Source organism: Tachysurus fulvidraco, chromosome 5 (genome assembly GCF_022655615.1).
Source record: "Tachysurus fulvidraco isolate hzauxx_2018 chromosome 5, HZAU_PFXX_2.0, whole genome shotgun sequence".
In the NCBI taxonomy this organism is placed as follows: Eukaryota; Metazoa; Chordata; class Actinopteri; order Siluriformes; family Bagridae; genus Tachysurus; species Tachysurus fulvidraco.
In genome coordinates this window covers 19293808-19307708 of record NC_062522.1, presented here as the reverse complement: position 1 = coordinate 19307708, position 13901 = coordinate 19293808, and the positions used below count along the sequence as shown (strand labels likewise).

Sequence of the window (13901 nt, the reverse complement as noted above, 5' to 3'; positions counted from 1 at the left end):
TTTATAGAGAAATGCTAAATGCCTGGAGAAAGCTGTTAGGGAAAATTGAGTAGATTCCAGAAGGGAGAGAAATCATTTAATTAAAATCAACCTCTGTTCTTAGACAAAGACATTTTAAATTAAGGGAAAAGAATATTTTTAACAAGTGGATAGTAGCAGGGATAACAAGAGTACAGTGGACTGAAGTTCCAATCCCACAGAAGGCTTCAGAGTGAAATTGGTGAAAGAGTCAATTAATCAGATCAAAGTTAGATCATAATAAACTTAACCCTTCTGTTATGGTGCGGTCAAATTGACCCATTTTATACTTTACAAATCTAAAAAAAGTTAAAAGATTTTTTTGCGTAAAACATCTTCAGCTTGGTTTAATAGTGTAATAAACATATAAAATTCAAAAGTTTAATTTCACATATTTGCAAGGAAAACTGAATAATCAGATGAAGCAGATAGGAATCAGAAATTTGTTTTAATAGACAAAACCATCATTCTTTTCTTGTCCATAAATACAATACACATTTAAATTTGGAAAGTATATACTTTCCATACACTGAATAAAATGTATATTACAAAAGATACAGTTTCTAAACTAATCATGACAAAAATATGGGCATGTCATTATTTCAAGAATTTTCTATAATAACTGATGTGTTAATGGAAACCAACTCGATTTTGGACACAGGTTTGGTTTACTAATTTGGCCCAGATAGAAATACAAACAATTTAAACATTTTGCACATTTCTGTCCAAATTATGGATTCTCCATGTGAATTAACTGTGTGAACATCTAGCTGGTAGAGTTGGGCTGTGGGGAAGCAATATTTTTATGAAACAAAGTTATTGTTGAAGGGACTGGTCACTGTAAAAAGTAAATAAAATTAAAGTACAATTTCAAAAAATTAGCTGTTGTTCATTCATCTCCCTCTCCGACCTCCATTTGCTCCAGGATTCCCTCTAATACTTGTGCTTGCTTCTGCTTCTTAGGAGCATCTAAAAAAGAAACCACAGTATCGACTCCAAATTATTTCTGCATGTGAGTAATTTATTACAAATAACTCAATGCACTCATCATTATAAATCAAACTGTAGTATAATATTAAAAGTGATCATATTTATAGTATCACATCTTTGGTATTAATAAATACTAGTCCACATAAATGTACACTCAAGGAACACTTGATTAGGAACAATACTGTAAACTAAAGCCAACCATGTGGCAACAGTGCAGATAGATACCAGCCAGCAGCTTCAGATAATGTTAACAACAAACATCAGAATGACTGTTGGTTGCAGATGGACTTTGAGTGTTTCTGTAACTGTTCAACTCCCTGGAATTTTGTGCCCAACATTGGCTTTAGAATGAAAGAATGGTGCAATAAAGGAAAAACCTAAAGTAAACAGCAATTTTGTGAACGGAAATGCCTTGTTGATGAGAGAGGTGAAAGGAGAATGGATAAACCGGTTTGAGCTGACTGAAAGGCTACAGTAACTCAATAACCACAGTGTACAATTGTGGTGAGCAGAAAGCCATCTCAGAATGCACAGCGTTTCAAACCTTGTGGTGGATGAGCAACACGATATGCATCAAATACAACACCTTTGGCATGTGGTAGAATGGGAGAGTCACAGCATGGTATCTGTGGGATTTTCATGATGTAATCATGTCAAAATGGACTAGAATCACAACACAATGTTTTCAATCTTGCGGAATCCACACCACAAGGCCTTTATGATGTTAGAGAGCAAATATAATTTACTCAGCGGTGGCTCAAGTGGTTAAAGCCCTGGGTTGGTTGTTCAGAAAATCAGGGTTCAAGCCCCAGCACCGCTGGCACAATCTGCCACTGCTGGGCCCCTGAGCAAGACCATTTACCCTCTCTACTCCAAGACTGCTATATCATGGCTGACCCTGTGCTGTGACACCGACTTCCAAAAGCTGGTATGTGTTAAGAAAGATACTAAAAAGATCAATAAAATCTTAATCTTCCTTTTCATGCTGTCATATTTCAGCATGAATCAATGTGCCAGATTTTAGTCATGCTTGTCTGTCGTACCCATCTGAAGCTGAGCACTTTCTCTTCACACACAGTGGATGTTCTTTATCAAGGTATTTCCTCCATAAAAATGTCTTTTTTTATAGCTGGATTAACCCATTACTCTACGCAGGCACTGTATATATAAAATGATAGTTTTATTGAGCGATATAAATGCTAATTAGAAATTATAATTTAGCTGTGCATAATGTAGAGAAGTTGTGCGGTCTTACCGTGGAAATGTTGAGCTGTTTTCCTCCGCAGCTCTTCAACACTCTCACCTGCGTCGGCCCATTCCAGCACCAGCCTCCTACCGTACAGATGAGTGCTGTGACACAGAGCTGAGAAGGCTTTCTGAAAGACAAGAGACGATTTTACTACATGCATTCAATACATGGTTTCAGTCAGTCTGGAATCTTAATAAAAACAGAGCGACAAAATGTCTGAATAACAGCATGACAGATACAGATTCACTCACCTTGGCATCCTGCTTTGTGAGAAAGTCCACGAAAGCAAAGCCACGGTGAGCTCCACCAACTCCTTTCTTTGGCAGGCGGACAGTCTTCAGCTCCCCAAAAGTACTAGAGAAGAAAGACAGAAATGAGCGTGTTGATTCCTAATGTCAACTGAGCCAACACTCGTGAGCCAAAACATTATGTATTGGTAATAAGTTTCATATTTCAAAAATATAACAGGAATAAATTTTTTGATCAAGTGCAATTTCATAATGATTCGCAAATTTCACAAATGATTGGCTTTCCCCAAATATTATTTAGTAACATTCATAAAACGGTTCTTACCAGAATAGCTCTCTAAGCTCTTTGACTGTAGCCTGGAAGGGGACATTTCGTACTAAGATCTTAGATGTGGTCTGTTTTTTAGCTGCTTGTTTCTTCTTGCTAGTGTGCGTCACAGCTGACCTGAGATAAGAAACAGACACATATATTATATATAATAGAGATAAACTACATTAACCTTTAATGCAACAAGGCATGTTCACCTAGGTGGTGAACCATTTAAAGAATCTAAACTGGGGTAAAAAAAAAAGGTTATTGGGGTCGCAGCTCCTCTTCTCTTACTTTATTTCTCGTTCTGAAATTTTTAGCTCAAGTTGATGCCCATCGACAGTACAATTCTGCAGAGAAAAAGGAAACATTTATTAGAAATGTACTCATCTCATGCAGAAACAGGTATACACAAGACTGAAGTACACTTACTTGGAGCTGACGGATAGCTTTCTGAGCTGATTTAGGAGTTTTGTATTGTATGAAACCATAACCCATAGATGACAGTTTGCCTAAAAGAGAGACGACATACTAATTAATGATGCTTTCATACATGCAGATCTAAAAGGCTCAAAACAGGCAGCATTGCAAACAGCACAAATGCATCCTTGTTATTGATAAAAAAAAAAAATCAGGAGCTGATGCTGGATGAGAAAAAAAAATTTCCATTTGAATTTCATACGCTAGACAATAGAGTACAAAGTGCATAGTGTTTGGCTAAAGTGCACCATTTGGGACACAACTACTGAACACTCCCTCTAATGGACAAGATTTTTTTTATAACCATATGATGCTTTTAATAAACTGATACAGGTTATATTGGTATAATATATTCAAGGTTGTGTGATTGTGTTGAAGGGTTAGATCTGCAAGGGAAAACATCTGGTGCATATTTACTATCAGATGCCTAAAAAATGTATTTTAAATAAATACATATTTTTAAATAAAGCTTAAAGGAGAGTATGAGCATACCTGATTTGTCTCTTTTTTTGGATATAGAGCACATTTTTAACTCTCCACATTTAGAGAAGGTCTGTAAAACACACACACAAACACACACACAAAGACTCTTAAGAAAATAGCTCTGATACTAATACATTGTAATAATACAATAATCCTTACACTAAAATCTTGGACACATGGCCCTTAGGCCATATCTGCTCCTCTCAGCTCAACCCTTAATGTCAGTTCCGTGAACTCTAACCCTACCTCCATTAACGAGTCCTCGGTGGTGCTGTAGTTCAGGTTTTTAACGAAGAGTGTTGAACCTGGCAGACTTAACTCTTCTTCTTCCTCTTCCTCCTCGTCTTCCTCCACCTGCTTGTTTGTGCCTGTTTGCTGATCTGCCATATTTTTATTCACATCTTCAGGTTCGGCTAAGCAAGCAGGGGAAAAGATATAAAGAATAAGCAATGAGGAACAAAACATAGCAAAGTTGATATCTGCCTAAAGTATAGAACAAACAGATTCTAAAAACATCATGGTGGACATTTTTTTGTTGTTTTTAAAATTTCACCTGCTTTGTGCTGCTTAGGGGGTGTTGAAAAAACAGCCATTGGAGCCCACTCTAAATACAAGGGAACATGCTGAAACTAGGATGATAGAAAGATTTAGATAAAGACAAGGTCAGCTGAAAAACAAAAGAAGCTGGAAAACATAACCAATAAATGTTTTTTATGATGTTAGACAGATTAATTAGACAGATTAATTATTAATTTACCTTCGTATATGCGAGTCTGGTGAAGGCACGTTTGGCTTCAGTGGGCTCCAGCAATTCTACAATAGCAGTGAGGCCAGATGGGGGCAGCAGAACCCTCCCCAAAGAGCCATAAGGGCAGAAAAGTGCCTCCAGCTCTTTCACTTCTACTCCAGATGGCAGGTTCTTCACCAAGATTACAGAGTTACTCCTCGGGCCTGCGGCCTGGACCAATTCAAAAACAAAATAATAGAAAAAAAATGTTAAAGAGCAAATAGCATAAAAAAAGCAAACTCTTAAGTTAACAAATGTTCAAATTCACTATTTTGTACCTGACTGAAAGAGTCCAGAGACACACCACTGTCCAGCAAGAACTGTCTAGTTTCCTGAATGATCTGTGTTTCACCAAGGGCCATTCTCACTGCCAGGCTGCCCTGTGACTCCTACACACATACACGGTAAACCAAGTTATCAATCATTTTTAATTGCAAAATATACATTATGATCTTTATGATATTATATGATATCATGTCTTACATGATCAAGAACTTGGCTTTTGGTCGTGTTGTATTTCTCAGCAATGACATCAGCTACTGCACTCGTGCCCAAAAACAGCGTGTTCCAATTATGGGAGCTGTGGGAGACAAAGAATGCATCAAATCTGTAACAGCAGCTATCATAATGTTATTACTGCATTTAATCTGCAACACAGAAGCGCAATGTGTTACGCTTTAATTCAGTTTCATTTACAGGACACATACTGAGAATTTCCTACAAGTCAAAAAAGTGGTTTTTCATGCTGACCTGCCACTGGCTGCCTTATCCTTGGCGTCCTTCTGCCTCTTGTAGGAAGAACTACCTGGAGCATTGGGACCCTGCTCTGGCTTCTCCTTCTTTACCCTGGAGGGTATGATGTGCAATATCCGACCCTACAGTGTAGACAGCATGTAAGCAAAACCACTGCAGACATGAAAATAATTTAAAAAAAAATAACAGAATAAAATAAATCTACTCCTGTACCTGAAATATATGGCCATCCAGCTGAGCTAAAGCAGTCACTGCATTTTCTGGGATCATGTAGGTGACAAATGCAAAGCCTTTGGGTTTCTTACTCAGAGAGTCAATGGGAAAATGGAGCTCAGAGAGATGACCTGCAGAGAAAACACGCTTCATCAGATGCAGCAGAATTTAGTTTATTACTCACAATATTCAGCACTGCATCGGGACAGTGTGAGCAATTTCCACAGACAAGTTTCAAATTATTGTAAAAAGAAAAGAAACATGAAAATCACTTATAATGGAAGTCTAAGATTCAAGATTTTATTTGTGGTAAAATGAAAATCCACCTATTCCTCCTTAGACTGTGCAAACAAACTACATTTAAGAAACTAAATTAAAAAAAAAAAAAACTGAATGTATAGAAAACCAGAAAGAACCATATACAGTCAGTAAACAGGTACAGGACTCAGGACTACTTTTTCCAGAGAAAAAGAATTAATTTACTGGATTGAAACAAAGAAGTGACCCTGAACACACATTTATACCACAATAGCTTTTAAAGAAAACTTGAAGAACCAGAATATGTTTACTAGTTTCATCCAACCACATAATGGCACGTTCTCATCCGTTTCATTCTTTACCTGTTTTGTTCAAATAGAACAGCTTTAGTTTGGAATTTGCATAATATGGTCATGATTTCCACATCTGTTAAAAGAATTCAAAGGTTGCCCTTGGGCTTCCTTCATAATTAGGTTTAGAGGAAACCGAGTTGCCGTTGGCATGTCATCCAAGGTGCTATCACATCCTTCCTTACTCCCGGTGTTCCTGTGATAAGCTCCGGATTCACCTCAACCCTGATTAGTTTAAAGCGTTTACTGAATGTGGGTGAGCGAGATTTACTGCTGTTATCACAGTCCGAAAATTCTCGTCTGTAATACCTGCACTTTCAGGTATTAAAAAATATTTTACATTTAATTCAATTCATTATATCTGTAAAGTGCTTTTAACAATTCAATTTGTCTCAAAGCAGCTTTACATAAAAATAAAAACAGAGTAAAAAATGAAGTTATTATTTAATAACTATTTAATAAAGAGAAGAAATCGAGTGAGAGCAACTTCAAAATAAGTGAATGAATGTTTCATGTAAACCACAAAAAGTACAGCATATGTCAAAAGGATAATACTTATAAATGAGCTTAAAGGAAATTTCTTTGATTTTGTTAGTGATTAAATATTTATGGGGAAACATTCCAAAATGAAATAACAGAGAGATTATTGCTTTTTTTATTGGGGAATGGGAGAAACAAACGCAACCATTTTCAGTATCAGCAGGATTCAAGAAGTATGCCAAAGGCCGAGGGCAGGTTTTTTTTTAGAAGCATCTTTAGCCCAGAGGAAATAAGAAGCATCTTTAGACCAGATTAAATAGCATTTCTTTAGGAGAAACTGGAATATATTAGACAGAAATTAAGAATAGGTCACCATTACACCATGTTAAAGAGTAAATAAAAACCGGCACAGTTGCACATATTCTGTTCTCCCCGATGATCGACTGTGAATGATGTCACTTCCAGATACAAACACGCCCCATAATATAATCCCACCCCAACAATGATTGACAGGTTTACACGCAGACATCGGAAATGCAAATGCAAAAGGATTTGCGATGGCATCGGAGTTCTGGCAGGCTCTGTACGTGACACCAGAGGAAGTGAAATAGAAAATGGGGAATTGCTATTGAGATTAAAATATGGCTTTATAATTATATTATAATTATGTTGGCTTTTCTGTTATAAGCTTATTATTATTATTATTAGCCAAAAATTTATTTTAAAAAATGCGGCCTAGGGCTTTCGAGCCACATGCACCAAATTCGGATATGTCGTAGACCCTGGTCTGAGGTTTGTTGCTATTACTTTTTTAAGCGATCGGAATTCCGGCGTTCCCGGTTCGGAAGCTCAAAGTGGCCTTTTTTCCCCCATAGACTTCCATTCTAAACTTTGGAGGTTTATAACTCGACATGTTTTCGAGCGATTTACACCGAACTCAGTCAGGTGCTTTAGGACATTACTCCGGACGAAGTTTTTATTTCGGAGTTCCGACGGAATTTTTGGTTTTCCCGTAGTCGACGATCGAACATCCCATAGACTTGAATGGGGAATTCCGAAAAGTCCTCTAAGCTCTCACACACACAATACAGCCAACATTAAGAATTGCATGTACTGTTCTATGCAGTATAATAAGTAGAATCCCATGCAGTATTGACTGCAGTATTGACATGAAATGTCCAAACCCTCAGTAGCCACTTTTGCCAAAAGTATTGGCACCCCACCGGGTATTCTGGTGACGTCACTCGACACCACGTGATGTCACATATAGCCCCGCCCCCAAAACAAGCGAAATCAAAAATTTGCACAACATGGACATGTGACATATCAAAACACTCAGCACATTGAGGGGAACTGCCCCACGGGTATTATGTTCAGGTCACGTGACGTCACATGAAAATTAAAAATTTGCACAACATAGACATGTCACATACCAAAACACTCAGCACAATGAGGGGAACTACCTCACGGGTATTCGGATCACGTCACATGCTCATGTCCGCTCACCTCCAAAAGTATTGGCACCCTATCGGTCCAGTAGCTTTCACAATCTTTCTGTCCACTCGCCTCCAAAATGCACCGGCCTTTGCGAATACTTGCACCATCAAAGCCAACATCAAAGCTTGTCGTGATGAACTTTACAAATCTAGTTTGCAATTCCTTTTTAATTTTGTCTGCAATATAATATACAAGTCCACTCTACAGTTGTAGTTGCAGACTCAACTTTTTAAGGATAATGACCAAGTCTACTTTTATCAGTCTACTTTTAATTCTGAATTTGAAAATCCATCCCTAAGTAACAATACATTGTGTCTAATATGCAAAGTTGGCAGGGATTTTAAGGTTAGTTTGAGAATCACTAGCTTTTGCTGTGTCTTGTATGTTAATGACACTTCCTCTCACCGTGCTTAGTGAAGAGCTCTTTCAGCTCTTCTTCTGTACACGTATAAGGCAGGTTCCTCACGAAGAGCCGTCCAGATTCGGACACATCCTCCTCTTCTTCGTCCTCTTTTAGCTCAGAGACAAAGTTTTTCTCCTGTGGAGCTGCTCTCGTTTTTCTCTTGTCGGCGAAGTTTGTAACTCTGAACACTTCGATATAGCGTCCACCTGTGAACACAATACCAAGTTACATAGACACACACCGGACTTAAAATTTTATTTAAACATCTAAAGTGTCCTCTAGTCATGCATTTTCTATTCTCTACAGTGATGTCAACCCATCACATGGTACAATCACATATACAATCACATATACACTCACACACACACACACTACTGTTAATTTTCATTTAAGACATTTATCTGATTTTATACAACCGCGCAATTGGGGGTTAAGGGCCTTGCTCAGGGGCCAAGCATTGGCAGCTTGGTGGACCTGGGATTCGAACTTTCTAATCGGAAGTTTTTAAAGTGGAAAAAGTGAAAGTGAAGTGACATACGGCTAAGTAGGGTGACCCATACTCAGAATTTGTTCTCTGCATTTAACCCATCCAAAGTGCACACACACAGCAGTGAACACACACACCCGGAGCAGTGGGCATGGGTATGCTGTGGCACCCGGGGAGCAGTTGGGGGATTCGGTGCCTTGCTCAAGGGCATCTCAGTCGTGACCGGCCCGAGACTCGAACCCACAACCTTAGAGTTAAGAGTCAGACTCTCTAGCCATAGGCCACGACTGCCCCTCTGTGCTACCACATCCCCTGTGGTATTAATCAATTTAGAGATTTCTTTGGACTGAAGGAGAAAGTAAAGCATGTAATGCTCATTTAAATCTTCAGATACAACAATATTTCTGGTACAGAATGACTTACCCATATAATCTTTGTCGAGTTTCAGAGCTCTTTCCACCTCAGCTTCTGAGTGCAGATCCACATACACGTTACCTGAACAGAGAACACACAAACTTATTCAGTCATACATCTTGTATACAGGATGGTCTGCTACTTTTCAACCTTAGCTGGCAGTTTGAACCCTTAGAGACCACAACATAGAGGTCATCATTCTGTGACATTGCTCTGAAACTGTCTGAATTCTGTCTGTCTCTCCAGGAAAGCTTTTCCTGAACCTGCTTTAGAGAATTCTTAACTTATATTGCCGCTGATCATTAACGTTGTTATTTATTAAGAGTCGGGTTTTCTTTTGTCCTTTGTTTTACTGCCTTTATTCATCTCAGGAGCATGAAAAAAACATTATTTAAAAGTCACTATCTGCATTTATCCACTCATGGTTGCTGATACTGTAAATAAGTACATTAACCAAGGGTTTAGAAATGTAGATTGTGAAGTCAGATTATGACGATGCAAGATTAATTCTTAACCCCGGTAAAGTATGAGCAGTGTGAAATGTGAAAAGCCAAGAATCTGTTTACAATGACTTTCCTTTACACTTCATGTGTGAAAAGCCATTTGTTTTTTTATAACCATAACCCCATAAACAGCCAATGATCTGAGAAGGAATGTACCATAAGGATGTATTGTTTTTTCAGGTGTCTTCATAAGCCATTAAAAAGTCACACAGTCATTAAAAGGGGGGTATATATAAATTAAATAAAATAAAAGGTACATATAATAGTAGTATATTGTTTATAGCTTGTACATCCCAGGCACCTGGTGGGCTCTTACCTGAGATACGGCCTTCTTTGTTCTTGGCGATACGGATGGCCACAGGCTTCAGAGGCAGCATAAACTCTCTCACTTGTTGCTGAAGAACAGAATTAAAAGAACTCAGCAAGAATGTAAGCAGTGCAAAAGAACAAAGAACCAGTTATCCTAAAAACATTTATTTAACTTCCTATTTAACTATTTAACTTTATTCTGCTCTTCATCTTTATTATTTAAAGCTTATTGCTCAAAATATTTTAAGAGTTCCGCCTCTTTGCAATTTCCAATAAGTTATGGGGGATTGACGTGCTGACATAGCAGCAGATAACTGAGTGAAGAAACAGTGCTTCAGTAGGATTTAGATATTACCTCTTTAACAGTGAATGGCACTCCTCGTAGCTTGACTGTGAATTCTGTAGCAGGTTCAAACTAAAGAGAAGGACAGTATTAACAACGGAAATCAAACTTCTGGCACAAAATGCTAAAAAATGTTATGGTTAGAACAAACCTTGTTTTGTGATGGTGCTGCTGAAGGTGGTGGTGTTTGCTTCTGGTTGTCTTTATCTCCAGTCTCATAGACAGTGTTCATTTGTTGCATTGAACCTTCTTCTTCTGCATCCTCCTGCTCCTCCTCATCCTCCTCCACATCCTCATCCTCCAGGTCTGGTTTCTTCACCACTTTGGAGCGGAGGTAGTCCATATCTGACAGACTTTCCTTTATAGCCATCTTAGTTGAATCTATTTAAATCAGAATGATTATATTCCACAGATACCATTATTAAACTATGCACTGCACCATCAAATTTGACAAGACAAAAATCCTTTCATTCCTCTATATACATCCTGTCCTTTATGTACCAAAGAAATAAAGACAAACCCTGCTTATCTTCATCTTCATCCTCATCCTCACTCAGCTCCTCAGACTCATCCGAGTCAAAGTTTAAATAGTCATCGCTGACAGCTTTCTTTTTCTCTGGCTTTTTACTTTTGTCCACTGCTCCAGCTTCCACTGCGTCGTTAGCCCATGTAGGCACCTGTGTGCGATTTTTATGCACAGCCAGGAACTCTTGGAAGCCTTCGTCATTTTTCAACTGAGGATTAAGACAAAACCAACGTTTACAGAATATCATACGTTTTTAATTTAAATACCACAGCGTGCTTTTTTGTTTTATAGAGATGGTTTAACAAAACTATTGCAGTGCAAAAATCATCATAAATTGCAGGAGTAAACAGAGTAAAAGCACTTTATACTCTACTCAACACTTCGTACCAGTTGATCAAAAGTTAACAATTATTAGATTTATAGCTTGTGCTTTATGCGGGTCATGTCACAAACCCTAAATACAAACAAACCGGGCTACACCATGTCAACTTTTACAGTAACCCTGTCAATCACACCCTGTAACAGCATGGAGGAATTGTTCATGATAGTTTTTTTCATGAAAAAAACTCTTTTAAAATTTTATCTTCATGGGCAATCTAAAACTTGTTAATATAAATATAAATAAAAGCAATACTGGAATCTGGTTCCTTCATTTGATGTAAAAAGAAAAACTCACTTCTCCAAGAAGGTCAAGAGGCTGTTTCCCTTTCTTTCCCTGTGACATAAGGCAAAATTCATTCTTAAAACCCGAATTCTGTAACAGTTGTAACTGTAAATAATGAAAGCTTAAGCAGCCATTTTTCATACGTGCTTAGAAAAAAGTTCCTGTTTCACCTTGATTTCATCTCTCTTTTCTCCTTCAGACTTCTGTTCATCTTTTGTTTTGTTTGGCTGCTGACTGTGCTTGCTCCATGGTCTCGCTTTGTTGGGGTCTCCAAAATCTGTACAAAATTCCAACTGACATACAAAACAAATACAAATATCACCACTATTCAGATACCAACAGAACATTATGGATGGTGTTTATGAAGCTTGAGCATTCAAGATTCAGTCACCCATAAAATGTTATAGTTAAGATTTTGAAAAAAAATTAATACACTTGATTAAAACCCAGTTTATAAAGCTAGAGATTTCCACTTTATTAGGAACACTTGCTCATTAATTTAGCTATCTTATCAGCAATTCAAAGAATCACGCAAATGCAGGTCAAGAGCTTCAGTATATACCAACATCAGAATGGGATTTTCACACATAACAGTCTCTAGAGTTTACAATGTGGGACTGCAGACTAAAACAAGTTATTGATGAGAAAGCTAAGAGGAGAAACACCAGACTGGACTGAGCTGATTAGAGTCAATTAAATAACCACTCTTGAGCAGAAAAGCGTCTCAGTACACAAAACATCATACCACAACAAAAAAACACATTGGGTTCCACTCCAGATCTGAACAAGAATCTGAGGCTTTCATGGTCGCAAACTCACTGAAACTGAAGAAAAATAAAAGACAAGGTGTTTATATATATATAAGTTTAGCTTGGTTATTCACACCATCCTGAATACACTACTGACACTGCTGTGTGGAAAAATCCCAGGAGATGATCAGTTTCTGAAACCAGCCAATCTCACATGGACTTTATATGACATTATTCATAATAACAGTCTCCGGTGCTTCTAATAATTTATAATCACACCCTCCAGTGTAGCACAAATGGGGTCTCACTTGAGTCTGGTTCCTCTCAAGGATTCTTTTCCTCTTCCATCTAAGGGCGTTTACCTTCTCACGTCACCTCATACTTGCTCATTAGAGATGCATAGAAATACATTTAAGTGTAATATTAATCTTGGACTTGTGTTTAATATTAATCTTGTACTTTTTGTACTATATTTCCTATGTAACGTAAACCTGCTTTGTTCCAAATAAAGTGGATGGATAACAGCATCAATGTGGTCCATGTTAAACGTGGAATTAAAAGATAAACCAGAGGAGGAAAGTGTCTCTGTGTCCTCAGACACTCACCGTGACTCTGGACGTATCTACAAAGCTTTTATTGAAATGTTTTAACGCCTTTGCTGCATCTTCTTCGCTCTTAAATCCAACGAAGCCGAATTTCCGAAACTTTCCGTCTTTTGTGAACTTCAGTCCGCAGTCTGTTAGCGTCCCGAAGGCTGTAAACATCTTACGGAAGCGCTCTTCCTTCATCTGTGTTCAAACACATGCAGTAACATCACTGACGAGTATTTACTTATTTACTTATGCTATGAAAGCACGAAATAGCGCAGAAGTTTCACCGCATGCTGTGGGTTAGAAATACTCACCCCATTCGGGAGGTTTTTCACAATAAGTCGTGACATGTTGTCTTTTTACGGTACGGTTTATTAAGGTAAATAGTTTAAATATGATTTATCAACAGTCAAGCATGGAGGCTCTCACTAAGTCGCCATCTTTGCAGTGTGAAGAAGTGCAATCGTCATCAGGATGCTCTTTACTGCCATCTACTGAACGGCAAAACTACTGCAATTCGGTTATTAGTGACTTATTTGCGTTTTCCAGACCTACAAATTACAGATGAAGCGTATATGGATGCTGAAGGAGATAACAAGCAATATAATGGCCACAGAGAGAGAGAGAGAGAGAGAGAGAGAGAGAGAGAGAGAGAGAGAGAGAGAGAGAGAGAGAAATGAGAGAGTTTGATGAAGTTAAACACACAATGCTCTGCTCTGCGGTCTGTTAAATAAGTGCTAAATTACCCAGGTCATCGATGTACACTGTAGAAAGAGAAAGAGAGAGAGAGAGAGAGA

The 13901-nt window shown here is 38.0% G+C and overlaps 1 protein-coding gene across 1 annotated transcript; it reads right to left on the bottom strand.

Annotated features, from left to right (window-relative positions):
• Positions 1–447: 447 nt before the first annotated feature.
• On the bottom strand, positions 448–13578 carry rbm19 (RNA binding motif protein 19). Its single transcript, XM_027146913.2, has 24 exons — positions 13419–13578; positions 13120–13302; positions 11936–12058; positions 11778–11816; positions 11096–11309; positions 10727–10956; positions 10588–10647; positions 10240–10318; positions 9430–9501; positions 8522–8725; positions 5532–5662; positions 5316–5440; positions 5049–5145; positions 4844–4954; positions 4536–4736; positions 4332–4407; positions 4025–4191; positions 3788–3848; positions 3248–3327; positions 3110–3165; positions 2831–2950; positions 2509–2611; positions 2264–2384; positions 448–987 (listed from the first exon to the last, which is right to left on the bottom strand). Exons 1-24 carry the CDS (start codon positions 13452–13454, stop codon positions 908–910), a joined length of 2769 nt encoding a protein of 922 aa, XP_027002714.2. The 5' UTR covers positions 13455–13578; the 3' UTR covers positions 448–907.
• Positions 13579–13901: the final 323 nt, after the last annotated feature.

Bases quoted from the DNA above. Each gene is read 5' to 3' on its own strand.
- rbm19 (XM_027146913.2), bottom strand. From the start codon at position 13,454: ATGTCACGACTTATTGTGAAAAACCTCCCGAATGGG. The intron at 3,166-3,247 runs GTAAGTGTACTT...TTTTCTCTGCAG, and splicing joins AAGCTATCCGTCAGCTCCAA to AATTGTACTGTCGATGGGCA. The intron at 2,612-2,830 runs GTAAGAACCGTT...TTTCTTCTCTAG, and splicing joins GAGCTTAGAGAGCTATTCTG to TACTTTTGGGGAGCTGAAGA.